Genomic DNA, 27,244 nt, shown 5'->3' with positions numbered 1-27,244 from the left:
ACTATCAACTTTATTTTTAGCTTTGCCTGACTTAGAGTTTCATGCTGTTTGGGAAAAAACCCCAGAAGTTCCTTTGCCTCCCATATACCCAGTGTTACACTGCACAATTTATAGCGACTCCAGATGGAAAAAACTTACCCTTGTTTGTTTGCTGGAATGAAGATAAATATAGTCCCCATTTCTGGAGAATTAAAAACAACTACCCCTCTAAATCACTTCAATTTTTCTATTAGGATTTCTTTTCCCTTACTTATCTGAAAGTTGCAGCTTCTTTTTAAAAAGAATGATTAAAATGTTTAGTTTGAACACTCTCAAAATACCACACAGAATAAAATTGAAAAATTTTATTCAGAAACACAGGAAAAAACACACCAAGATATAAATGTAAAAATTATAAGTTATTATATAAAAATTTCTTGGATAAACTCAGTATATTCAGGTGCAATTCTAGACACAGGATTCACTAATGTGAGTCCCTATACAGTCTTCCTTCTATCAGCACTGGGGAAAGAGCTTTGCTACCATTTTTAAATTGACAGTAAGCATGACCTTGTCATCCTGTCTCATGAGTATATCTTACAAGCTAAAATGGTCCCACTGGATTTATTGGAGAAATGTATGAAATGAAGAATGTCCTAAATTAAATCTGACAGACCTTGAAATGAGAAATTAGAAAATGAAAGATATCATCTCTTTGTACTTTGTAAAATAAGAGGCTCTTCGATGCTCGTGCCAGCCATCCTTCCTGGTTCTGGAATTCTGTCTGAAAATGAAACACAGACAAAAATATTCTCATGTATCTGGAGCTCCAAGGTCTGTTATCTTCTACTATTACCAACTTTGATGCACAATATCATCATAGGGAATTTAGGAAATTTTATAGATAAATGTTTCCATGCAGCTGTAGGAGATAAAAGCTTTATATTACTGAGAGTAGATTTCAGACAACTTCCAACTCAGCTGTACAAATGAGGTAAAGAAACACCACATTTCACACCTTTTCTCAGGATTCCCAGTCTTCTGGGATACTCATACATCTAAATAAACAAGTTAACTTCTTAAGTGAAAAGCAAGCTGGATGTTAAATAAGAGACTTGGCAGGTTGAGTTTATGAATGGACTTGGTCACCTGAATATGCAGCCTAATGAAAAGAGCAGGATAATTAGTATTTTAAACCCACTACCTTTAGGTCTCTACTAACATACTCCTCAAATACATGCAGAAAGTAATTTCAGAATATATTTACTTAAAGGGTCAAAGCCTTAAAACTTTTATGTTTTTGTTTAGTTCTAAAATAGCAATGTGCTGTTGTGTCTTATGATTGATCCTGAGTTCTGTACCTAACAGTAACCAATTAAATCTCCATGTGAAGTTATATTGGGAGTCAACATGGCAGGGTGACCCTGCAGAGTCAGCAGAAACAAAAGTTACTTTAAAAACAATTCTCCTATACACTCAGTTTGTTTTAAAAATAAGAATTTCTGATAGGAATAATTGTTTTCTAACAAAGATGTACTTTATAGTAGTTTTGGTATGGAAATTTTGTTTCTTCAGCCCCCTCTTCTGGCAGAAGAAAAACATCATTGTCTCAATGAATTAACTGTTAAAAATCTGTTAGTACTTCTCACCCTTTTTAGATGTCAGTAGGCTTCAAACTTTTGAAATTTTTGGATACAAACCAAACAGTTCACAGTATTAACAGGAGAGTAATAAATTTGCACAGTAAAAAATGAAGCAATATGCCAAGCAGTCTCTTTGAAGGAAAAAGCTGGGCCAATGAAGCTTTTCATTCTCTAGCTTAGGTGGTATTAATTGTAACCAGTCCAAAAGCAGACCAGAAAAGGCAAGTGAGACTTAGCAGTGTTTACTGTAGAGCAATGAACTTTGGGCTTAAGCTTTTGTGGCAAATAGGATCTGAATTATGTTCTCAGAAAAGGTTTATGCCCGTGGAAAGAACTGACAGCTGAAGAGTTAAGAACTTTCTATAGAGAAATTAGGTTAGACCAGATAAGAAACAGACATATGCCTGCTATTTAATATATTTTATTGAGAATTTAGGTTAAAATATTGTATTGAATTCCCAGTATAGTGAGACTGTCTCTAGCTGACCCTTTTCAGGTTTGTAATAATATAAGGGAGTACAATTTGGCCAGCTGAACTTTTAGGGAAAAGGCATTTGGTGACAGATGAAAGCACTCCTTGCACAGAGGAGGAGGTACACAGTGTCCAGCTGCATGGTTATGCTATTATAAACATATCCAGGTCTAGGAAATCTGGTCACAGATAAAAGTTCTGCAAAAGTAACATTGCACACACCTTTTTGATTTCTCTCAGCAAGTGGTTTGCCAAGGTTCTGCTTTGGATAGTTCAGCAAGGACACTTTTGGAAGGATATTCTGGGTACTTTCTTCTTTACCACCATGTAAGAAATGAGAGAGAATTCCATACAGGAGAGGTCTGCTTAAGGGAGAAATTCAAGAGTAGTCTGTAAAGTCTATGAAATACTGAGCATTAAAAATACACCCTTCCCCCAGGACTTCTTAGATCTTAATATTTACTTCTAAAATATGTACATATGTCTTTAATGACTTAAAACATATCCAAGTACCATTACATAAATAAGCACAGACCTAAGCTCCCCCTGAGCATCAACACTGCCCTAAAAAGCTCAGACTAAGAGACACTCCCCACTGAACTTCAGCTCCACTGGCAGGTGAAGAACTGAAGTGTGTTCAGCACAGGAGGACAGATCCACATTCTCACCCATGCATCAGAAGGATCCACACACTCACAACAGATCAGACTTTGGAGGGCCAGTCCACCATGGCACATCTCAAACTTGGCTCTTCCTAAGCACTGATGGGTTCAGGCAGCACAAGCACAGAGAATGCTGAACGTGTCTGAACCTGCTTCAGCCTCAGGTCATTAATGCAGTTTTATTGCAGCACATTAGTCTTTCTGTTGCTTCACACAGCAACTCACAGATATGCAAAGAGCAGATCTGCTTTCTGTAGACTGTACTGGTAAGAGAGTTGTGTTTTGGTGCACAAGGGCGCTCTCTGGAGAATGCCACAGTGTTGGCAGAATGCAGTGTCAGTTTGGAGTATGTCTGAACACGGCCCCACGTTTGGCATCCTGAAGCTGAATCCAGCATTTGAGAACATGCGTGGGATCAGCCACATTTTAACTGGTGAGAACATCTATATGTGATTTATAATTAACTAAAGAGAAAAATATAGGGGCATACAGAATACACAGTGCATTCCATAATTCTTCCTTACACTGATTTTCCACTTGCATCTTCAACTATATTCAGCTCTTTGGCAAGAAATTGTCTATCCAAGGGCACTTCAGGCTGGCCGGATTCTGGAAAACAAAATCCCTGAATCTTAAGACCAGTAAGAAAAATGTCACCAATTAATGGAAGACTTCAAAAGATCATGAGAGCACACACCTTCCTTTTAGGCTATTATAACTAATACTATTATAACTAATAGTGTATTGTAATTCAGGGAACTCACTTAAGCATTAGTGATTCAGACCAAGGTATGAATATAACAAATTATACCAAGGTATAATTTATAATAGCATATTACAGTTTTTTATCTTCACTTTTAAAGAATCTAAGAAAAATATTAAAGAAGTTTTACAGTACAAAGATTAATTAATCAGGCAAACAACTCTTCCTCTAAACTACTACTCTCAGACATGTCAAGAAATTTGAGTTTGCAGGCTGTTATCAAGTTTTCTTGCCCTTGCATCAACTACTGTGTCAAACAATTTACCTCAAGGGTAAAAGAGAAGAGAGTAAGTTTTCTTGAAAACTAATGGAGTGAATTGGCTTAATGCTGCAAGTAGAGCTGTGGAGAGGTTGTCTGTACCCTGTTAAAGACAAGATTATGCAGCTTGTCACACTTACTGATTCCATAATATCAATGGAATTATTCAACCAACCAATCACTGATTACTATTGCAGCAATGACACAAATTCATGGCCAATACCTGCGGTCAGCACAGATGCTGAGTATTTATACTTGTTGTACTCCAGGTATTCCCGAATGAGCTCATTGATCAGGAGGTTCTCCCGGGACAGCGTGGGCCGCGGCTCGCTCTGGTCGTCCAGGGCATTGAACACCTCAGCTCTGATCCTCGCTTTGATTTGGGCAAGAGCTCCTCTTTTTTCCAGTGTGTCCTTTAGAACTACCAGCATAAAAAGGCGCGTTAATTTTAAGCCAAATGCATTCAAGCAGCAGCAGCATTAATTAGGCCCGATACAAACAGCGCTCTGGCGTGTGCCAGTGCCACAGCGATAAGGTATCGACACCTGTGCACGTGCCAGGACCCACCAGGCCAGGCACGTCCCAGATAAAACTCAGCCTTCAGAAAAGTCACAAATACAATTTTTTTTTTTAGTCGCAAGCATACATTCTGGCAATTTAAGAAATAGGATGTTACTGCACCAATACTGAAATATACTGAAGTATACAGCCCGCGGTACATGACGGGGGCCAGCGCCAGGGGACGGGGGCCCCCAGTAGCGCCCGCGGCAGCTCTGAGACCCCTCCCGGTGACAACGAAAGGCCGATCCGCGCTCCTGCCCTCCCGGCGGCCCGAGACATCCCCGACCCGGCCGCAGTCCCGGCCCCGACCTGCTTTGAGCTCCGCCACCGTCGCCATGGCCGCGCCAGGCCCCGAATGGCGCCGCACGCAGTGCGCAGGCGCGGGGCCGGGCGGCGGGAGCTCCGTGAGAGAACAGAGCGGGGCCGAGAGATCCCTGAGGGGACAACGCGGGGCCGGGAGCTCCCTGAGGGGACAGCGCGGGGCCGGGAGCTCCCCGAGGGGACAGCGCGGCTCCCGCCCGGCCTCCCGGGGGATCCCTCTGCTGCCGGCGGCCCGCGGGCCGGGTCGTGCCGGGATAGAATAACCAGCATCAGCAGCGCCTCCGTGCTGCCCGTGGAGCTACAGCTCGGTGTCCTGGTGTCCAGCCCCGTCAGCTGGGCGGGGTGTCAGGGGTGCCACGCTTTCTCCTTCTGTAATTTCAGAGGTTGGCATAAATCGGTGAAGGAAGCATGGAAAATGAGCGAGAATTTCTTCCATGTGTGCAGCGGGGGAGTTTTGCACCGAGTCCCTGACAGATGTACTGTTGATTAAAAGGACTCGCCGAAGCTGAGCTTCTAATGAAAAGGACTTGCCAAAATGTAACTGTATACGGGGTGTTTTGCAAGCCTGAGGATCCCTGGCGTGTCTGCAGGCTTGTGTGTGTGCTCCGTGTTGCTGGGATGAGTCAAGAATGTTTATTCTATCAATGTATGAAGTATTTCCCAAAGGAAATGCAGCCGGTGTGGGTGAACAAACTGGATTTGCTGTTGTCTGCTGGGGCTTGAAGGAAAATGTGAGTTGTCTTAGGCAGTAATGGCTAAGACAAGGCTTACGTGTGGGGGTTGGGGAGTTCGTTAGGATTGTTTTGTTATGTTTGTTTTTACATTTCCTCTCAAAGCAAATATTTATATGACAGTCTTCCAAAGCCTCTCTGGTAGAGGTCAATAAATAAAATTTAGGAAAATCAGAAGTGGTGGTGAAGTCAATGTGTTTTCTTAGGCCAGCAGTCGCTGACAGCGAGTCAGAGCAGTGCTTGCCCCCTGGCCACCCTGAGCCCGCTTTCCGGATCCCCAGGGCGACTCCAGGGACAAACAGCTGCTTATGTTTAATGTCACGGCATTTTCACAGTCTAAACATGTTTCTCTGCATCCTTCCAAACTTCTCCATTATCTTGTGAGTCACTCTTCCATCACACCTGATTTCCCCTTAATAAAGTGAGTGTTGCAGTTTTCCACACGGCTTCAGTTTTGTGTCCTGCTTCAATTTGTATTCTACAAAAAAAAATCATATAGAATTTTGTGTGGTTCTTTTTTCTGCTTGCAAGGGAATCTCCCTTTCAGACAAGATTTCAGTTTCTATTTGTTGTATTAATCTGTGTTTTAAAAGATGCTGTTACAACAGTGGTTTGTGAAATCCACATTCAGTGACTTTCAGGTACTCTGAGATTTGATTCTGTATTTCTGCAAGTTTGGCCTCATGTCAGCTCTAGTTTTTCTCCTCCACAAAAAATATTTTGAATCTATTAGATTTTTCTTCTGAACTCTTTGGCTTCCTCTCACATTAATTATTTAATCTGTATTTTGACTGTGTTTTGGTTTACAAGGAAATAGAATTAATTGGAAGAGAACTAGTTTGAGGTGGAAATCCAAGAATAATTTTTTGAGGAGAAACATCATTGACACGGAGCATGATGACTGGTGACATTGAGACAGTCTGGGGCTGAAAGAAAAGTATTTGGAATGTGAAACTTAAATTTTGTTAGTCTTTTAGCTTACAGTAAACATATGTGGGTAAAAAAATGTATCTTTGTAGACACTCTTCATGCTTATTTATTGTCTTTTACATATAAAAATAAAAGGAATCATACTTGAATGTTTAGCTGTTCTCTTGCAATACTATAAAGATTTTAATATGATATGAATTCAGGTATGGGTTAAACTGACAAACTCGTAGGACTTCTGACACCCAACATGTGTGGTTTGATCTTTCTGTGATGATTCTGCTCCGTTCATCAGTGCAGACGGGAGCTGGGCAGGCTGGACTCAGCTGCTGCTGCTCTTCGACCTGACACCCTGAGAATGTGGGATCCAGGGGGACAGACCAGAAATATTGCAGTCAGATGGACAGTCTGGCCACCACTAGTGCAGCTCTGAAACTGCAGCCTTGGAAGGGCAGGTGAATAAAGAAGCAGTCTGTGATATATTTTTTGTGTGTGCGATGCCTGCTTTTAAGATACACATTAAAGAATCAAGACCTGTCTCTTTTTAACTATTTTGTCTGTTACCATGATTGCTCTGGATGGACAAGAACACTTTAAACTGAGGTTTGTGTGATTAAAGATTTCAGATGTTACTGTGGACTGTGGAGTACTATGTAACCACCCTGCTATTTCCTGCAGCATGTGATGCCATTCCTACATATGTACCACCATACTCTAGCTGGTCTATTCTGGTACAGGCGAGCTGACTGCGGATTTAACTGGTGCATTTTAAATAGGATGGGAAGACACCGTGAGACACAACCCAATGCAACCACAGGGCTGTGCAGTCAGCTCAACTACTGCGTATTTTGATACAAACCTGGTTGTGGATGAAGTTGCTTTGGTTCTGTTCGTGCTAGTCAACTTGAACTAGTTAAGGGCATTGAAACCAGTACAGCTGGTTCACGCTGCAAAGTGAGCTATTTGAAGGTGAGATTAGGCTTTCCCTGGGGCCTTCCCCTAGGACCCTGCGGGGCCCGGGTGCCAGCGGGGCACTGCGGTGCCTCTCCCCGGGGGACACGTGGGGACGCTGTTCCCAGGGGCCGGAGCAGTGCCTCGGAGAGGGCGATACCGTCATGCCCACCGCTGGCTCCGGCCCAGCTCGGCGGGCAGGTGCGGTGCGGGTGCGAGGCGCAGGGCCCCGGAGGCTGACCCGGGCAGGCGGGCGCGCCCGCGGTGCTCCACGGGCAGCGATTCCGCCCCGGCTACGCTGCCGGGGGCGCGGGGCATTTCTGCGCTGGACAAAGGCACGCGTCGGGCTCTGGCCGGGGCTCCTGGGCCCGTCGCCCGCCCTGATGCGGAGGCGTTGGTGGCCCCAGGCCGGCGTTGCGGGCGCACCCGCGGTGCCGCACGCGGCGCTGATCGGCCGGCCCTGCCCGCCCAGGCGGGGCCGCGCAGCGCGGGCGGCGGCGGCGGCGGCCCGGGCTCGGCATCCCCGTGACGCGGAGCCAATCAGGGCTCCGAGCTGCCGCTGCCAGCCCGGCCCCGCCCGCCGCTGCTGGGCCGGAGAGCTGAGGACGGGAAAGCTCTGCCGCGGGAGCCCGCGGTCGCCTCGCCGCGCTCCATGGGGATCGAGAGCTTCTGCAGCGCGGACGCTTCCGAGCCCTTCTGGGTGAGCGGCGGGATGGGGCCGGGTGCGGCTGGGCTCGGCGGCGGCTGCCGGTGTCGGCACGGAGGGATGGCTGGGAGCCGGGTGGGGCTTGGGTGGTGACGGAGCCCGAGGGGCTGCGCCCGGCAGCGGGGGAGCGGCAGCCTGCGGTGCAGAGCGCGGGGGCTGCGGTGCGCCCCGGCCGTGCGGGGTGTGAGCACCGGCGCGGAGCGGCCGCGGGCCGGCGGGGCTGGGCCGGGCCGTGCCGGCCGCTCGTGGTCTCCGCCTGGGCGCGGTGTCCCCACGGCCGGGTCGCGGAGCGGGCGCGCCTCGTGTGCGGGGCTTCCGGCAGGGAGATGCTTGGAACGGGCCAGGGCGTCCCTGCCCGGCGCTGGGAACGAGCTCCGCGTGGCCGGGGCAGGGCTCTGCCCACGCGTTTGGCCGCTCGCTGCGTTCCTCGGGGCCGTGCGGGTAACAACAATAACGGTGTCTGACGGCCGCCCGCACACGAGAGCGGCCAGAGGAGGCCACGGAGCAGCGCTTTCTGTAGCTTTATCGCACCTTTGTACAGCGATAGGTATAAGGTATTTTGGCACTTCCTTAGCGGAGAGTGGTGAGCGCAGGTGCTGTGCTGTGCTGTGCGTGACCTGGGCACAGGTGAGCGGTGTGCGCACGTTGTGGTGGCTCTCGCTCAGCTGAGACTCGGGTTCCTGTACGGGGACACGCCGGTCCTGGAGCAGCGAGGCACCTGGGAGAGCAGCACCGGAGGGAAAATTCATCTCAGGAGCAAACTGGTTGTGTGTAGAAGGAGGTTGCGTGGAGGAAGGGAAGAGCTGGAAAATAAATCTGGAGTGAGAGCTACTGAAGTCAACATAAGAAGAGAACTACTTGTGTATTCATCAGACGTTTGCCAAATAGTTTTGAGCTAATGAGCTGCCTTACTAGTGAAAAAATAAAACAGAATCAGATGTCTCAATAAATACCATTGTACTATTTATCTCAAGAACAATTAGGATATTACTGAGTAGATATTTTTAATATCATCAAGACTAAGACAATTAGTTTTTTCCAGCTGATCAAAACTGATTCTGCTAACTTGCTTTTATATTGCCTATACTAATATCTCTTTCCTGCTATTTCTCAGGTTTTTCAGAACTGGCTTAATTATGAGTTGTCATTATACATATTTTTTTTCACTTCCCTAGAATGAGACTTTTCATTTGAAAGGCTTAGGAGAATGCATGTTTCAGAATGAGTTTATGGAGAAACTGACTTGAGAGAGTAGGATTGTGAAAAAGAGCTGCCAGCTCATTCTTTGAGCTGTGGAATTGTAACATCAGGTAGGCACAAGAGAAGTTGTGCCACACATGGGAAGTTGGAAGCAACCAGTTTATATGGGATTTTTGGCAGCAGATTCTTTTATTAGGAAAACTGTTCTCATGTGTATTGTAGCCATTTCTGGTATTTTTGTAAAAACTACTCCATATATTTTTTCCACTAGTTGCATTGATTCCCAGTGTTTTGGGATTTGTCGTCCTTCTCCAAATCACATGGAGTCTGCCTTTCATTTCTTCCAGCTAAAGATCCTGTGGGTGTGGTTGTTTGGTTTCTGGGCTCTTCTGATCCTACAGAAGAATAATTGTGCATTTGAGTGAGGGTTAGATGTGCCTGGAAAAAACTTCCTCCATGCTGACCTTGTCTTCACAAGTAACACTCTGTTTCCTCTTTGTTGCATCATTCCCAGTAGGGGAGAGTAGAAATGCCAGTTTGGGTGCCTTTGGGTACTCTGGCTGCTGCTTTTTTGGACATTTCCATTATTGCTGCTCTTTATAGCTGAAGTTGTAGTGGATTTTCAGAAATTTTCTATGTATACGCAGAGTTTACTGGGCTTTTAGGTATGTCCTGTGGTTGGGGTGCTGTTCTTCCTGGCTTCTGGGCTGCACTCTTGTGCTTCTCAGAGCTGGGTGATAGCTGGATACACAGTGGCACGTGTTATTGCATTCTTGTGGTGGCTGCATCAGCTGTTTTGGTCCTGAAGCCTTGCTAGTGGAGCTGAGGGATTTCTGGCAAACTCTGCTCCAAGGAGATGTTGTGTTTTCTGTCAAAGGTGATCCTGAATTGTGGGCAGGTCAGTTTTAAATTGTGGGGGAGACTGTGGCTGGAAGGACCTAATGGACCCTTAGAACTGTATCCTAATCTTCTTAGGCTTTGCTGGCCAGGATTTTTCTTGTTTGCATGCCCAAGGAATGTTATTGTTGAAAGTTCTTGTCTGAGAATTAAACAGATTGGTTTTATTTAATACTTACTCTGAAAGGTCAGGAACCCAAGGAAGACTGTCATCTTCATGATTTTTTTCCCTTTCCTTTCTCACTGTCTAACCTCTGTGGCCCTACTTATTGCAACACAGCAACAAGTTGTCCTGGGAATCCTGTTGGGAAGGGTGGGTACTAACAAATCCTGTAGCTACTGCTTAACTCTAATTGCAATTGTACTGTTTCTAAGACCTACCTTTTACAACTTTCCCAAAGTCTTCTGAATTTAAGGATTCCCACACTACTCAGTGTGTTAACTGTGCAATCAGATTTTACTGTATGTGGTTCTTTTACAGAACTTTACTGCATCTTGCTTCCTTTAGACTCCCTTTTTGGACAAGTACAGTTAATCCTTGCTTGCTCTAGAATCACTGAGTGTCTTGGAATGAATATTCCATCCATAATATAAAGAAAGGTACAGCTGTGCAAGATGAAGTTAGTGTTTACTGATAGTCATTGATGACAATGAAAGCTTGAAAAAAGTAGTGCACTACTTGCATTGCAGTTCACTGAGTTTAAGGGCCTGTCCAAGCTGTAAAACTTTGTGACCTGTCACACTGAGATAGCTTTGGCTAGAATATCAGTGCTGTCTGAGCACAGCCTACCTTGTTTCAATAGCAGCACACAGGAAGGCAGAGGTGAAGCAGGGTGAGGAACACTGGCTCCAGGTAAGCAGGATAAATGTCCCAGCAGATGTAGAACTCACTGTACACTTTGGCCTCCTGACCTGCCTGTCTGGAGATAGCAGCACATGCATAGTCTCAGTGCATGTGCATTTTGAAATAATCTGCTGTTTTTTCTTTGAATAAAATCTTGGTTGCAGTTTTTTTCAGAGCTTGTAAACTCTGTGGTATCGTGCTTAGAGAAGTCTTTTCATGTTTGAAATTGCTAAAGGAAGAGGTTAACAGGTTTTTGTGACACTTTGGGATTTCAAAGCTCACTGTAGGGTTTTATGAAAAAGAAGTGTGAAATATACATCTGAAACTTTTGAGTTTCTTGCTAATGAGTAAGGGAATGTGACATAAAGGGTTTGTATAAATATAAGTTCCTATCGTGTTGTTCACGGGCAGACACTTTGTTTTTTAAAGTTAATTTCAATAGAAATTCTTTATTTCAGTGGAAATTTAGCAGAATTTTTTTCCCACGGTTTTTAGTTGGGCTTTTTGTTGTTGAGAAATGATTGAAAGTGAGTAATTGCATTCACTCCTAGGAGAAAAGCAAGTTTTGAGATTCTCTGTTTTGTTTTGAAAATCCTGTAATGATTCAAGCTGTAAAGCCTGGCCTATTTCTTCCCTGTTTGTTCAGAAGCTTTTGTGAAGCTCCTTCACTGTTAATAAAGAAGTGGTATCCACACACTGTGCCAGGTTTAGCTCTTTTTGAGTGCAAACAAACTACAGAAGAACAGACTGGGTGAGTAAAGGTGAGGCAGAGCCTCATGCACGAAATCTAGGGACCAGCCCGGAGGGACTGGGCTTTGCTTCCTTTGCCATTGTGCAGAGTTCTGGCTGAGGCTTTTGGGCATGTTTATAAATGCCTAAATGAATGCATTTTCTTAGTATTTGTCAAAGAGTTATGTTTTGTATTTGCTTGACATTGTCGTAGTAGGAGAGATCCGTAACGCAGCTCGATAGAATTTTATTAAGAAAAAGGTATTAATATTCTTGAATGCATTGCAATTATTAACTGACATTTGTGAAGCGATACTGTGTGACACAAACAGCTGCTGTGCTTATGTTATTTGTGAAGACACTGGTAGTTTTACCAAAATAGACTTCTGAAGGAAAACCAGTCTTGTTATGTAAGGAGCAGTTTCATGAAGTTCTGAAGATCTGTGGCTTGTGCTGTCACGCATCAGATAGGCAGTGAATTGGCACGTCCCTGGAGCCCTGCAGCTCTTTGCACTGCAAGATATGTCTTCAGTGCTTTTCAGTGTGTTTCTGGCAAGCTGGGGAGGGACTTGGAGGTGCTGTGGGAGGATCCTGGGTGAGCCTGATAAAAGCTCCAAGTTTAGTCTCTGCTGAAGAGCGTGCAGGTCACCAAACTGCTCCTGGTCACTGACACGGGAGGGTCATATGGGCACAGCATTTGGAACAGAGGAGCAGCAGAGTGATAAACAAGGAAGCCTTTGCACAAAATGGTGCTTTATTGTGATTAACAGCAGATTGCATGATTCTCATGCCTTGGCTGTTGTGTTTTTTAGCAATGAAAGCCAGAGGCTTATTTGTCAGCTTTCTTCCATTTATGAATAAGGGTACATAGAAAAATTAGGTTAGAAATGAAACTGATGTCCCTTGATCCAGAATAGATCAATTTAAGGGAAAACCAGGGAAATTAAGCCTGATAATGTGTTGTTGATGGGGATTTTCTGAACAGATCACCTGCCATTCTACAGTTAGCAATTCGGAATTGCTCAGGAAAGTTAAAAGAGGGGAAAAAAGGTGGCAAAATGCTTGAGTAACTTGTGCCATTTCGTGCAATCACAATGCAGTTTACATTGAAACACTGTGCTGCTATACTGGGAGCGAGTGAAGGTCAGCTGGGGTTGGCTGAAGTCACTCTGGGTCACATCTCTAAAAAGCCTCCTGCCGGGTACTGACCTTTACTTTTAATAGAGTCAGAATTCCGTGCATTACTGTTTTCTCACTCTTTGCACCTGTGCTACCTTCAGATACAGTTTATCCCAACATAAGCTGCTGAACCTTACTTCCTTGGTAAGATTATTACCCAGGTGTGTTCAAACTTCTCAGTGATCTGAACTCCAGGTACAGGCTGTTGCATTATTAAGCAGAAGCAGCTGTGTTTGGTGCAAGGAGGAGATGAAAGCAGAAACTTTTTCTTGTATCCTTTTAGGTAACAGTGATTTCAGTGAAAAACCTTGCAGAAAGGTAAAAACCATCCTTGGGTTCTGAAACCAGAAGTAAATATTTTGTTGTCAAGTGGCCAAATGTTTTGTTGTGGTACTTGCAGATATGGCAGGGTATGGAAATGCAGCGTCTGCAGAGAGAGGCTAAATTTTAATTTTGAAAGTTCTAATCTATGTTTCTCTGACACAAATGGTGTCTTTTAGCTTCTTAGGTTACAAAGCTCAGCTCTTGTAAATGCCACAGCTGCAGGTGCTCCTTTCTCTGGCAATTTGTTAGCACCTGCTTCTTATTTTAGGCTAAAGGGTATAAAAAAGCAAAATATGGCTTTTTTTCTTGGAATTTAACACACAGTTTGAGCTGATGCAGTGTTTTCTATAACAAAGGATCTCAACTTCTTGTAAATATTAGGAAATACTCATGTGCAGGTTTGGGACAAAGAGGTATAGACACATGATTTAAGTTCAGGACCAGTTATTGGAAGGTAGAGGCTTTTCCTTGTCTGTGTTAGCAAGTCAAATCTGCATTATGTAAGTAATTACCATTGAGAACTTAAACCATTAAAACCATTTATAACTTGTTAAAACCAATAGAAAACATTATGAGAAATTAAGGGCATTTTTTTCGTCACTAGAAACACTGGTGTTTCCGCCCCCCAAAATACTCTTTATATACATGATAAAAAATTTAGGACCCTTGTTTATTATTGTGATTATTATATTCTGTAACTTTTCCACCTCTTGCTCTAACAGTCTTGTCTTTGACAACATTAAGATACTTCAAGAATAAAGCTTAGGTTTCAGAATTTGAAGTGAAGGAGAGGCATGGTGTCTTCCCTTTTCTGAGGCCTCAGTCTGCACGTGGTATTTTGGGCTAGAAAACCGGTAGGGATTCTGGAGTACTTTTCCTGTACAAATACCTGCTGCTTGTCTTACCAGCTTGTCACTCCCTGAGATGTGGGCTGAGCTCAGCAGAGCAGATCTGATGTTGGTGGGGATTGTCCATGATCATTGTGCTTGTTTAGGCTCCATTCTAAACATGCTCTTAGACAAATGGTGAGCCTCAGCACAGGTTTCAGATCTGACTCCAAAACATGAATGGCAGAACAAAGATGGCATATCAGGTGTCAGGGACTTTTTTAAAGCAAGGTCAGAGCTCCTTTAAAGCAGCCTTAAAGAGAGAGGTCCTGTTCTGCACTTCCCTTACCCCCTCCCTCTTGATGCAGCTCCTCTGAAGATGTAGGCTGAGCCAGATCTGCCAAATCTCCTGTCTGGGGAGAGGCAGGAAATTTGCTGTCCTAGATAGATGCCATGAGGCCATTGGCTTTTACCCTACACTGAGAGAGAGAGTGGTTCAGTCAGCTCATGGTTTTATAGGTGCCACACTGGGACATTTTTCAATCCTGTATCTAGAGCTGGCAGATTGTAAGACTTCCTATTTCAGTGGGAAAGTGATGATAATATTATAATGAAAGTTGTCAGCTGCAGTTACAGTGTTAGGACGTGAGAGAACTAATTACTTTCAGTCAGCTAAATGTAAACATTGCATTAAACAGAAAGTCTTTTTTATTGTTGGGGAGATAAGATTGAGAAACTTTATCTTGGTATTACAGGGGAAGTGGTTCTTCTGTGGGTGATATTGAAGTTGTGGGTACACAGTGTCAGTGTCAAGCTCCTGTTGAAGGAATAAGTGTTTACCATGATGTTAACATTCCAGTGTGGTTTTGTAATTTCAGTTTTTTACATAGCTGTGTGCTAATGTTTTAAGTCACTTTTCAGTCACAATTTGGTCCATGCAGGTGGGTTTAACACTGTGGCTGGCAGCCTGCATCTCTAGCACACTTGCACACAGCAGGCATGAAACCAAGCAATTTGGGTATCTCCATTTCTGCCAGTGAGAATTCTAAAATGTGCTGTGGGTCAAGTGGGGTTATTGGTGTGAGAACAAGCAACCCCTGGCTGCTCCCTTGCCAGCCTTTCCTGCTGCCAGGAGAGGCAGCCAGCATCAAATGCTGTTGTTCCTCAGATTAGCCATACAGGAGGCATGCAACTGTCCTTGGTCTGTCTTCCCCCAGCAAAGGCTGAATAAGTGGCCTTTTGTGTTGCAACTTTGTCTCACAGTTCTACTGCCAGTGCTTTTATCTTGCCTGTTCCTGAAATTTTAGACAGGAGTTAGTATAGTTCTTAATTTTCCTAGGTTTTATGCACTGTTAAGTAAGTGTTTACCTGTGAATGGATCCACTTGATTCTGGGGAATGCCAAGCATTTTTGTGCCCCTCTTGTGGACAGAGGGTTTCATTTCAGATGTGATAGGAAGCTTTTTTGTGCCATGGAAGAAAACATGCTACAGGGCACTAGAACTGTGGACTGGTGTTTTTGAACCATAGTGCTGATGATAGAAATGAAAACTGAGAAGTAGGTCAGGTAAAATTAAAAATACCCATCTGCTATTCTGGGAAACTTTGAAATTGTTAAGGAATTTTTGAAAAGAAAAGAAAAACCAACCCGAAACTATTTACCATCTGAGTTATGGTTCTTCTGGATTACACTAAGCCAACAGTGTATCTCTCCCAACATCTACCAAGAAAGGAACAAGGATCAGACTGATTCTTCTCCAGTGGGTTCCTGCAGTCACAGCTTAAAGTGAAGGCTGCTTCCAGATTATACAGTCTAATAACTATAGACTTGACCCTGTTTTTTCCTCCTCTTTTTTATGGCAGGAGGCTGCTAGTTTGTGTAGGCTTTCAGTGGTTGTATCTCTGTCATTTGATGTGACTTTGCAAAGCAGAAGAGTTAACTGATCAGTGAGAATGAAAAGGGTTAATCTTTGAGCTGAGAAAAATGGAGTAATTTCATGTTTCTGTACAACATGGTAAAACAGTGTTTCCAAAACTTGAGTCTGAAAAAAATGTCATTAATTTGCTTATTAACGTCTGGTAAATACTAAGGTCTGTTTCAGTGATTGTTTTTGCATTTTGGTTATGATGGAAAAAATCAGAACTGAATCAGGGTTTGTATAAAGCAAAGGAGAAGCATGTACTTTCCACTGGCAGGACTAGTCTAGACTTGTGTAACTGAACCTATCATTTGAATGTGAATGCATGCTGGTTTCATGATGAGAGCGACACGTTTTCCAGCTGCAGTGCAATCTGCTGAAGCTGTGGTGTCCTCCATGCAGAACCCATCCTTTTGTAATGGGTTGGGTTCCTCTTGATGGTGATCCCAGCTGGGTTCAGGCTGAGAGCCTGCTGCTGCTGTGTCCTGCACACATCTGCCTGCCCGGCGTGTCCCCGCTCTGTGTCCCTGCCCGGCGTGTCCCCGCTCGGCGTGTCCCCGCTCGGCGTGTCCCCGCTCGGTGTGTCCCTGCTCGGTGTGTCCCTGCCGTGTGTCCCTGCTCGGCGTGTCCCCGCTCGGCGTGTCCCCGCTCGGCGTGTCCCCGCTCGGTGTGTCCCTGCTCGGTGTGTCCCTGCTCGGTGTGTCCCTGCTCGGCGTGTCCCTGTTCAGTGTGTCCCTGCAGTGGCCCCAGTGCCTTTGGGCTGGGGTTAATCGGGACCCTCCGGTGGCTGCTGTCACTGTGGGGAGCTGTGGCCCAGCACGGGTGGCCCTGTGAGGCCATGGGGTGCTCAGAGCAAGGGTGGGCTCTGCACCTCTGCTCCTGTCTGTGCTACGCAGCTGAGGGAATCAGCAGGAAAATGCTGCTGTGTCTCTTCACATGTTCCTTGCCTTTTGCCACCTGAAGTGAATGTAAAATGGAAGTGGCTTCTGCATCTCACCTGTGTGTTGCCATTTCTTTTGTACAGAGAAGTGTTTTTAAAGCTGAGCATGTTTCTACTTGATAGCAACAGCCTCTGGATGAAATCCTGGAAACATATGAAAGAGAGACCTGATGTTGCTGTTCAATTCTAGCAGTAGTCTTGCCCAAAATTGCCCGTTTGTCCCATCTTTCTGTTCTCAACCCCGAAGTACCATTGCATTGTACACTCTTGCCTTTTATGCAGAAACAAACACCTCCAGATAACTTGTAAAATGCAAGTCAAATGGAAGGTTGCATGTTTTTAGAATATCCTCCAGCCAGTGTGCATAGCAGTATGCATACAGCACTTCTTGCTCTTATTTTGCCACGTGGCAGTGACATGTGTTACCTGCCTTGACCTTGCTGGTATTTGCCACATTCATTTTATAGAAAGCATTTAAAAACAGGGAAAAAGAAGTTAATAAGTTTCTAAAGGGTATGTAGATCTCCTAAAGTTTATTTAATAAAAAGATGTCAGTGCTTTTGTTTGTTTCTTATAAAGCTGATTGCATCTGTTTGGTTTACTTGTATAATCTTATAACTATCTTAATTTGTGAATTGTAAACTGTTCTGCAGAGTCATTAGACTTTTTCTTGGCTCTTGTGCTGGAGTAGTGCAGCTGAGACCTAGAAAGCCAAAACCATTTGTGTGATGGCTGAATGTAAGGATGACTCAGCTGAAATTTCTGATGAGTTAAGCAGTCAGGAAACTCAATAAGCATGTGGCTGGCCACAGCATCTCACAGCCACTGCCTTGTCACGAATACCTTGTGACCCCTCCACAGGCACAGTCAAACATAACTGGGCATTCTTGTGTTCTACCAGTGTTAATGCCCTGGAATTGGCTCAGAGATTTTCTAAAAATGAAAAATTAAAAGTGATCCAAAGTGCACAGAATGTTTAGAACGCAGTGGAATTAGAGGAGAAAAATAACACAGAATGTTCTGTGTATGCTGTCTGTTGTATCAGGTCCTACATTCTGATAGAAATTGAGGGAAATGGGGAGGAAAAATGTATCTTCCATCCCTCTTTAGATCAATGTTCTCTTTGTAATTGTGTTTGAAGCTGTTTATTCAGTGGAATGCAGGGACAAACAAGGATCAAAGTGTGGTGATTCTGGGCAGTGGGATCTGCTTTCAGCTTTGATGTTGGAATAGAGGGGACAGGCACTACAGCTCCTTTTGGGTCTGTTTCCTCATCTATAAAATGTGGATAATGGCACCTGTTTCAGTACCAGCTCAGGCTTTTATAATGGAATAGGATTGATGACATTATGTCCCAGTAGTGGTACTGGTGTTTTGCGTGTAGTGTAAGCTGTGCGACTGCCTGAAAAAATGCTTTGCCACTGGAAAGTTAACACCATAGTCAACAAGCCTTTGGGCATGGGACTGCTGCTCCTGGCTCAGTGACTTTTAAACAGAAGCCTGGGAGCAATGCTTTGGCTGTTGAATACTGCAGTCCATCCACAGCTGCAATGTTGTGTATTGCATTATTCTGTCGGAGAGTCAAAAATCTACAGCACTTGAGAGAAAGTGTTGCATGTGGTAAGTTTTCAGCAAGGTCAATGACTTTTAGGTAAAACTTGCTGCAAGAGATTTTCCTAACTCAGAACAATCATGAAAGCTCATGTTACTACTAAATAATCTGTTACTTGTGCCAGTAATTAAAATGGTCATGGTTTTATTATTGCTAGCATCAGTTTTGGTTTGATTGTATGGTGATTTACCTTGGGCTTGAAAATGATGTTGAGAGAAGTAAGAAAACATTGAATTATGTCAATTTCCATCCTCTTCTTGTTGAGTAGGAAACGAATTGCAAGGCTGAGCCTTTTACTTGAGTCTATGCCTTGTTGTTGTGGATTTTTTATTCTGAGTCCCTGTTTCTGATTGTCAGATACTGAAGTTCAGTGTTGGCTTTTTCTGTAACTTAGCCCGTTTTCTTGCCCCAGGATTGGAATCTGACATGGCACACAGAAGATCCAGACTTCACCCTGTGCTTTCAGAACACAGTCCTGGTGTGGATCCCTTGCATTTACCTGTGGCTCTGCTTCCCAGTGTACTCCCTGTACCTTCGCTGGCATGACAGGGGCTACATCCAGGTGTCCAACCTGAACAAAGCCAAAACGGTGAGTGCCTCTGAGAGCACAGCCCAGCAGCCTGCTCTGCAAAGGGCAGTCTCTCTTCAGCTCTGGTCTAGCATCAGTCTTGACCTGGGTGCATACTTCAGGGGTAACTCATTTGTTCTGCTTGTGTTTGATTTCCCAGCCTTTCCTGTTTCCTTTGCCCTTTTATCAGACTTTCTGAAATTTACCCTGGCATAGCAACAAACATGCAATCCTTTTAAAGAGCGGTTGGAGAAGACTGTTTTAAGGCAACTCAATCTCAAGGCCCCTATTTCTATCATAGAAAGAATTTATTATCCTGTCAGCTTCTTAAGTTAAACACCATACATTTCTAGAGCTGCTGCAGGTGTTCCATTCCACTTCTATTGTGAAATAGGTACTTAATGTTTTTGGTTTTTTCTTCCCTGTAGAATAAGTGCAAAGTTTTAAGAAGGGCTGTAATAACATGGTATATTGGAGAGGTTTTTTTCTCTGCAATCTGTTACTCAGGAGACCAGCTTTCTGCTTCATAATGACTGAATTACATGGAATTAAAAACCAGTAAACTTTTTTCTTCTAGTAGAAATTCAATAATTAAAGCCAAATTGCTTTTCTTTTGTGCATGTGGTAGAATTGCCCAATTGATATGATCTGATTATGACTCCTACTAACACATAACATCTAGTGTTTATCTATATATTGTGCTGCATTATCTTTGTGAATTGATGTATTAAAGACATTTTTTTATTGCAGGCTTTGGGCTTAATACTGTGGATAGTCTGCTGGGCAGACCTTTTCTACTCTTTCTGGGAAAGAAGTCAAAATATTTTTCGAGCTCCATTTTTTCTCGTTAGCCCTACAGTATTGGGTATAACAATGGTAAGTTCTCCTGCACAGCCACTGTCCCTGCAAAGCTGTAAGCAATAGCACCATCTCTGTGTTATTCACAGTGCTGGAACTCTTTGAGCTGCAGCCTTTACATACAGACTTACTCTGTAGCTGAGCTGTGAAATATTGACTCTGAAATACCTGCTTTCTTTTAATAAAAAAAGAGAAAAATCAGACTCTCACCTACCTGTGCTTAGTGTGTTGCACAGCAGCACACAAGGCAGTTTCAGTTGTCTTGTTTTGGTAGGCCTGAGCTAGCATCCATTTGATAGTTTGGCTCAGGCATTGGGTAGAGGAATCAGCTCAAGAGAGCCGATTCAACCTAGATAATACAAACCCCTGAGCCTGGGGGAGATTGTGGAAGTATCTCATTACAAACTGCCATATAACATTCTTGAGTGTGTGTTGTCTTTGTTACTCTTGAGGGCACAGTGGAAAGCCTTGAAAGCCACAAGTCACACAGGTGTCCCCAGCTGCCTCCTTTGACCTGGGTGTGCTGGGGTTTTCTGCTTTCACACCAATATCTCTGCCTTTCAAGGCAGGTGCCTTGCTCTTCATTTGCTGTCTGTTGCCTTAGGTTTATTACAGAGTTGGAATGATTAAACATGATGCTCAAGGGGACACCACAACCCCAAGAACAACAACAAATAAAAACCCCAAACAGCTCTCAAACATACTGACAAATGCAAGAGCTGTTAAGTAGTTTGTGGTCATTTAATAATACAACTGTCAAGCTTTTGTCAGGCTGACTGAAAATGCTTGTTGCAGTAGATAAGTGAGATGTAGAGCTTCCTAAAGGACTCTGAAAACACACAAAATACAGAAATAGACTAATACTTGGTTGGTGTTGTGTGGTGTTATGGCTTGCATGGAAAGAAATCTGTTTATTTTAAAAGAGCTAGTCAGGAAATGCCATAATTTCATCTTGATTTGTGATACAGAACCACTACGAAAAGTAAAGTAGTTAAGGTTGGCAGCTTTTGACAGAACTTTCGTGTATGGGATTGTCTATTTCTATTTAATGCATATTCCTTTTTCTTTTTTTGTCTACTCCTTATCTTTACTGATACAGAGAATTTCCTATTTAAATGTATTTTTGAATTACACTTAAAATTTCAGGGGTTTAGAAGGTCTGGGAGATACTGGGTTAGAAATGTTAAATCAGCAGACTTTAGCACAGTACCTTTTACATGTGCATAACATATTGTAAAACTTAATTTGTTAATATATTTTCATTTTATTTATCTACAGTTGCTGGCCACATTTTTAATACAATATGAAAGAATAAAAGGAGTCCAGTCTTCTGGTGTAATGACAATTTTCTGGTTCATCTCATTGTTATGTGCCACAATGATTTTTATATCCAAAATAAAACATGCCTTAAATTTGGTAAGTGACTTTTAGCCTCATTCAGTTGAAAATGATCCCCAATGCTGCAGTGATAGAATAGTTGCTTGGCAATTACACCAGTCAAATCAGTTAATGATTCATGTGGTGTACCTGCCTTCCTTGGGTTGTAACAGCAAGGGAAGCAGGAATCAATGTCTTCTGTTTTGAAATGATGGTGAAATTCAGAGTGATTTTAACTGCAGCAGCAGTTGCCAAGAGAATTGGGCTGGCTGTTGGGGAAAGCGGATGTGTCTGCTCAAGTGCTCTCAAATTCTCTGTAATCTTTGCTATCAAGCTGCTCTGGCTGGGTGTTTGTCACCTTCCTGTTGACTGTGCAGTGGATTTCCTGAAACACTGTTCAGTGCTGCTGTGGTCTCACCTGCTTGGACTAAATCAAAGTGAAATATTTTTATGACAGTTTGCCCCTGTAGTAAGACCACCTCAAGTATCAGACTAATCGTGGAGCTGCCTGAAAATGGCATTTTTATTTCTTGAAACCTTTAAGCTGCATTGGCAATTTTGAGAACTTTCACCCAGCTTGTCTTCAGCTGTTGGGAATGGGATTTTACTGGGGGTGTGTCCCCATCTATATCTGTGCTTTGATTTCTGTGGCTTGTGTTATGCATCAGTCCCAGTCTTAAAAACTGAAAGAACCTCTGAATTTTGCACTCAGTGGAACAAAGTGTAATGCAAATTCTGCTCTCTATAATTTTTTAATTCTGCGAATTAAAAATTTTGCATTTAATACTTCTTGCTACCCAGTGCATAAATGAGTTGCCCCTGTAAGGAATACACTGACTTCAAACTGGGGCTGTGTTGGCACAAACCGTGTGTTAAAGAGAACTTTTTATGTAAGAAATTCATGCTTGTATTTTAATGGTAATGACTGAATAAAAATAAATGTGTCTTTCACATCCTCTCCCCTCTCATTACCTTCCCTTTACCAAAATAGACACTGACTTTCATTTGCATGGGGGTGAGTAGTGTAGCACTTAGTTTGCAGAACTTACAGTAAGGAGCTGTTTTCTGTTTAATCATAACATGTTATTTAAAATCAATTCCTCAAGCCTTCTAACTGGAATATGTCCTTCCTTTGCAGGGTGCTGATGAGTATGCATTTCGTTATGCCACCTTCTGTATCTACTTTGTCCTGGTATTAGTAGAGCTCATCCTGTGTTGTTTTCCAGAGCAACCACCTTTGTTTTCTGAAACAGTAAATGATCCTGTGAGTGAGTCTGTACAGAGTGCCAAGTATCATATGTGCAATATTCTGTGTAATGAGCTACAGGGCCATAGTCTCCAAGATGATAAATAATTAAAATTCTGGTTTTTATTTGGTGATGCAAAAGAAGCCCATAACATGCAAAACTGGGGTAAGGGAGGGGCTGTGTGTAAGAAAAAGCACAAAAATACAGTTGCCCTCGTTGCTGAATAGCATTCCTGAAGGGTAAGTTCTATGTATTTATATTCAGTGGTGCTACTGGCAGTCAGTGGAAAATAGTGATTTGAAATGTTGTGCTCCTGGTTATCTGATATGCTCAGCAGGCAGGAGCATGTGGATTCACTTTCATTTGAACACAGGGAAGAATTTAGACCTGGAAAGATTTTCAGCTTGGGCAGATGTGTTTGATTTCTGTTTTTATCACTCTTGTGTCAAGTGAAGATTTAACCAGCTCAGACACAAGAGCAGCTAATGCTAGAGGGTGGTTTGGATGTAGATATTTAATTTTACCTAGACATGATCTGTTTGGCTTGTGTTCCTAATGATATGTACCAGCTTAATGGCATGGAATTTCAGTTTTATACAAGGTCTGATTCTGGTATGATGACAGTTCAGTGACACTGACTGATGAAGGAAGGTGTGAAATGTCTGAGGGGCAAATAAATACTGCCTTTGTAACTTTGGAAAGGGTCCATGGGCACTTCCTGGGTGCCACAGTTTCCTTCCCCAGGTGTCCTGGGTGCTCTGCCTGGCCATGGCAGGCTGTGTGTGTGTGTGCCTGGGAGGGGGAACAGATTGCTGAGTCTTTGGATCCTCTTCATCTTTTGGTTCTTTTCATCTCATTCAGGGGTTAAATATGCGTGACAGGATACTGTGGGTGTAAGGAAACCTTTTCTTTGATCATGGTTGGAATAATTACAAGGTGCTTTGAGACCACAGTGATTTGTTTTTCTGTCCTGAGTATTTCTAGGAATTTAGAATGTCTTCAGGAAACAGGGCAGACTTCAAATTTTAACCTTTCATTTTGTTGGGAAAAAAAGCAAAGAAGTCATGTTAGTCAGCCTTAAATTCTGCTTTATGCCCTTTTACCAAATATTTCCAAACCAGAAATTCCTCCAGCTGTTTGTTGTGTTGTTGATGTGGAGCCTGCTGACAGCCCTGAGGTTGGGCTTGTGTTTGCTCTCAGCAGCAGGAATGGCAAGTTTTAGTAATGTGAAAAAAATACTGTAAACAACAGGAATTTCAAAAACATCTTTTCTGCTTTGCTTATTTCTTTTGGCCCTACAGTCATTTTGAATGTGGATTGATTTCTTTTTCTCTCCTTTAGAATCCATGTCCAGAGTTCAGTGCTTCTTTCCTCTCCAGAATCACATTCTGGTGGATCACTGGGTAAGATCAAGCTGTTGCATAAATCATCAGTACAAGACAGATGGCACTTTGGGATCCTGCTTTCAGAGATAAATTAGCAATAATCATGCAACAATAATTGTGGTTGGTTGTTTTGTAGATAGCTTAATTTTTTAAAAAGTTTGATTAATATTTTTTTAACTTCCTTTGTAGGGTCTTTGTGATTTTAAATCTTGCCAGTCTGTATTTAATATGTTTGAAGGAATATCATAAAAAAAACTTCTTTGGGAAATATAAGAAAGGAGAAATTGTCAGCTGTATTTAGAAACTAAGACATTGGAAAATATTACATCTTTTGGTCCAGTAGGCTCTTTTTTTCCCCATTAACTTAATTTTACTTATGCTGTATGATTTGTGAGTTAAATCACAGAAGCATGTAAAATAATATTGGTGTATAGTTGTGGCTGGTACTTGGCCAGAGTTCCAACAGAGAACTAGATGAAAGGAGTTGCTTTGTGAAATTAAAGGCTAATACAGATTTTGAAACTTGCTAGGCATGGGAATATTAATTGCCTGGCTGATTTTCAGATGAGATCACTTCATACTTTCTTTTATTTTCCCTGGAATTTGAATTCAGTGGCATATCCTGGCTCCTTAGCTGTTTTGGTGTCTGTTCTCCCAGTAAAGACAGGAGGATGTATGTTTTAGCATCTGGACCTGCAGGCACTAATGCTTGCTTGCATCTTTGTGGAGAGCTGGCTCTGTTCTAGGGCTATCTATATATCTGTCTCTATATATCCACAAATACTTCTGGTGCTCTTTAATTTATATTGCTGATTCCTTCTAATGCAGGTTGATGATTCAGGGTTATCGGAACCCTTTGGAAGCCAAGGATTTGTGGTCATTAAATAAAGAGGACAAATCAGAGGAAATAGTGCCAGGTTTGGCTAGAAATTGGGCAAAAGAGTGGTCAAAGACCAAGAGGTAAGTTCAGTTATCCTGGCTTTCAGTTCTGCCAACACACAGAGGTTTAAGAGCTCAAGTGACTCAGCCTCTGCTTAGAGGTGTTTGTTGTTTGTTACCAAACCTGCTTTTGTAAGGCTGCCCCTGTTTGTCCTTGGGTGCTCAGAGAGCTGGAACCAAGTGGGGCATTTATTTCTTCTTTATGAAGAGCTGCATCGACTTTCGCTTCATCTTTCATGATCCAAAACTTATTACTGTGACTTTTGAAGTGTGGTTTTCCCCTGGGCAGGGAGTGTTTGCACACAAACTTGTGCTGTGTAATTTAGGAGCTTGGGCTCCCTCTGTAGTTGGCAAAGTCTCAGGAGGGTAGTTCAGGGTGTCAAAGTGAGCAGCTTATTCCCTTCTTTTGACTATATAGGGAGTCTGAGCATCTAAGCCAGATGACTAAAATTAGAAAGCCTGCATGCCTCTGGTCCCCATCCTACTTTCATCATCCTTGGCTGCAGCAAATAGGAGCACCTTTTCATTGAAGGGAATTGGTGTGCTTGCTCACACAGTGTGTTTTACATCCAGCTTGTCCTCAGAAGTTCAGAGCATGCAGTTCAGCATAAGCCAGATGTAAGAAAAGAATGTGTTCAGTCCATTGGGGATGTCTTGGCATTAACCTGGCTTCAGTCTGTTAACTCTGGTGGTACAGTGGGGCATTGGTTTTGATGAAAGTTCAGCATACTGGGTCCTAGGATAATAATGTCCTCTGCTCTTTAAGCTTATGAGTTACAGCTCTATTCCTCATTCCCCAGGGCAGACTTAAGGGAGAGATTTCCAGGAATGTTACCTTTCCAAGCAAAGAAAGCCATTTCTGAGCAGCCAGTTCATTTAGTTGTTGTAAGATTAAATACATTTGACAGTAAAACTCAGTTAAACTGTTAAGAATCACAATGAGCAGCTCATTTACATCTCATTTGTACAGGGAACATTTTTCCAGTTGGCTTTATGCTTGAATAAAGGCTACATTCTCTACCTGATCTTTTTTCAGGCAACCACCAAACATGTTATATGTGCCCAAAAAGCAGCAAAAATCAGGGGACTCAAATGGTGATGTGACAGAAGAGGTTGAAGCTTTGATTATAAAACCATCTCAGAAGAGCCCTGAAGCATCTTTATTCAAGGTGTTATATAAAACCTTTGGACCATATTTTCTCATGAGCTTCCTTTTTAAAGCTGCACATGATCTCTTGATGTTTGCAGGCCCGGAAATTCTGAAGTAAGATCTATATACTTTATTATTATATTAAAAGTATGTGAACAGTATTTAAAACATGCTGGTATTTCACTCCCCAAGCTGCTTTGCCTTCAGCTGATACAGTGAGGAAGAGATGTCATAAAAGGGAGCAAACATGATTTCAGTCCATTGGTTTTCAGATTACAACATCATGCAATAAATGTTTAACTTCTTTTCCTTTTCAGCACCAGGAAGGCAGGGCAGGAACATAACCATGAGAGTTTGCTCAGTGCTAACCTGTAATTATTCTGTGCCTACACATCAGAGTATGTGATGCCACAGAGAGCTGAGGAGCTGGGAGGGTTGTATTGCTTTGAGCTGAGAAGTGAAGGAGCTGCAGGTGGTTGCATTTCAGCTGCAGGGGCTGTGAGGCTTCTCTGTAGCCCCAAGAGAATGCTGTACATGTGGGCTATGTGATACTTCATGTTTCAGACTGGTACCTTGAGGAGGGAGTGATGTATGCTCATACCAAGTGATCTCCAGTTTCTAAAAAGTTTGCTGAAGTGTTTTATCTAAGTTTGGTACTTCAGGTGCTTGCATGACCTGTGCAATGTTTGGGATAACCCAAGGCTGCAACCATGACATTTGGTTTTGTTTTCTATCTATCAAGAGAACTCATTTCTCTCTCCACAGATTGCTGCTCAACTTTGTGAATAACAAAGCTGCCCCAAACTGGCAGGGCTACTTTTATACAGTACTGCTGTTTGTCTGTGCCTGTCTTCAGACACTGATCCTTCACCAGTATTTTCATATTTGCTTTGTAACTGGAATGAGGCTCAAAACAGCCATTGTTGGTGTAATTTATAGAAAGGTAGGTGTTTCTTTAAATATGTAACTGTACTGTGACTACAAATATGCAGTATCTGTGACTGTGAGAATGCATCATTCAAGTCTGAGTAATAAGGTAGGAGACTCTGGTATGCTGATTCCTAACTCTTAAGAGAAATAAGAGCATGTCTAATTTATAAATAACAGCCTTTAAGCCAGGGCAGTTTTCTAATTTGCTACTTAACATGCTTCTTCTCACTGCCAAGTAAGAAAACTTTCCTCATTTAGACTTGGGGTGTGCAGTGCTTCAGTTGGTGCAGAAATTAAAGATGCATCTACATTTACAGCTTCCTTTGGGATTTCCCAGCAGTGCTA

At 42.9% G+C, this 27,244-nt stretch overlaps 2 protein-coding genes across 8 annotated transcripts in view; one reads left to right on the top strand and one right to left on the bottom strand.

The window, feature by feature from the left end:
• Positions 1–329: 329 nt before the first annotated feature.
• CEP20 (centrosomal protein 20) lies at positions 330–4,782 on the bottom strand. 4 transcript variants are annotated; one of them, XM_071444164.1, is made up of 5 exons: positions 4,649–4,782; positions 4,002–4,199; positions 3,281–3,365; positions 2,317–2,459; positions 330–763 (listed from the first exon to the last, which is right to left on the bottom strand). In XM_071444164.1, exons 1-5 carry the CDS (start codon positions 4,674–4,676, stop codon positions 687–689), a joined length of 531 nt encoding a protein of 176 aa, XP_071300265.1. In that variant the 5' UTR covers positions 4,677–4,782; the 3' UTR covers positions 330–686. The 4 variants fall into 4 exon arrangements, with proteins under 4 accessions (XP_071300265.1, XP_071300266.1, XP_071300264.1 ...); XM_071444165.1 differs by having other exon boundaries at positions 2,317–2,456; XM_071444163.1 differs by lacking the exon at positions 4,649–4,782 and adding an exon at positions 4,460–4,582 and having other exon boundaries at positions 2,317–2,456.
• A 3,033-nt stretch (positions 4,783–7,815) lies between these two features.
• LOC139598158 (multidrug resistance-associated protein 1) overlaps positions 7,816–27,244 on the top strand; it is a 46,436-nt gene continuing 27,007 nt past the window's right edge. For 3 of the 4 annotated variants that reach the window (XM_071444159.1, XM_071444158.1, XM_071444157.1), the window contains exons 1-9: positions 7,817–7,969; positions 18,858–19,034; positions 19,764–19,889; positions 21,150–21,287; positions 22,387–22,512; positions 23,837–23,898; positions 24,709–24,840; positions 25,856–26,083; positions 26,735–26,912. In XM_071444159.1, the coding sequence (XP_071300260.1) occupies positions 7,922–7,969; positions 18,858–19,034; positions 19,764–19,889; positions 21,150–21,287; positions 22,387–22,512; positions 23,837–23,898; positions 24,709–24,840; positions 25,856–26,083; positions 26,735–26,912 (1,215 nt within the window). In that variant the 5' untranslated portion in view covers positions 7,817–7,921. Of the gene's footprint in view, positions 7,970–18,857; positions 19,035–19,763; positions 19,890–21,149; positions 21,288–22,386; positions 22,513–23,836; positions 23,899–24,708; positions 24,841–25,855; positions 26,084–26,734; positions 26,913–27,244 lie in introns of all 4 variants that reach the window. The other variant, XM_071444160.1, reaches the window with a different exon arrangement.

This window comes from Agelaius tricolor, unplaced genomic scaffold (assembly GCF_023055355.1).
Source record: "Agelaius tricolor isolate 1412-34295 unplaced genomic scaffold, bAgeTri1.0.p SCAF_19, whole genome shotgun sequence".
Taxonomy (NCBI): Eukaryota; Metazoa; Chordata; class Aves; order Passeriformes; family Icteridae; genus Agelaius; species Agelaius tricolor.
The sequence above is the reverse complement of the archived record's forward strand: the minus strand, read 5'-3'. Positions and strand labels throughout refer to the sequence as shown.

Excerpts from the sequence above, each read along its gene's own strand:
- CEP20 (XM_071444163.1), bottom strand. The coding sequence starts at position 4,499 with ATGTACCGCGGGCTGTATACTTCAGTATATTTCAGTATTG. Across the intron at positions 4,200-4,459 it reads TTCAGTATATTTCAGTATTG|TTCTAAAGGACACACTGGAA; the intron begins GTGCAGTAACAT and ends TTATGCTGGTAG. Across the intron at positions 764-2,316 it reads TGCTGAGAGAAATCAAAAAG|ACAGAATTCCAGAACCAGGA; the intron begins GTGTGTGCAATG and ends TTTCATTTTCAG.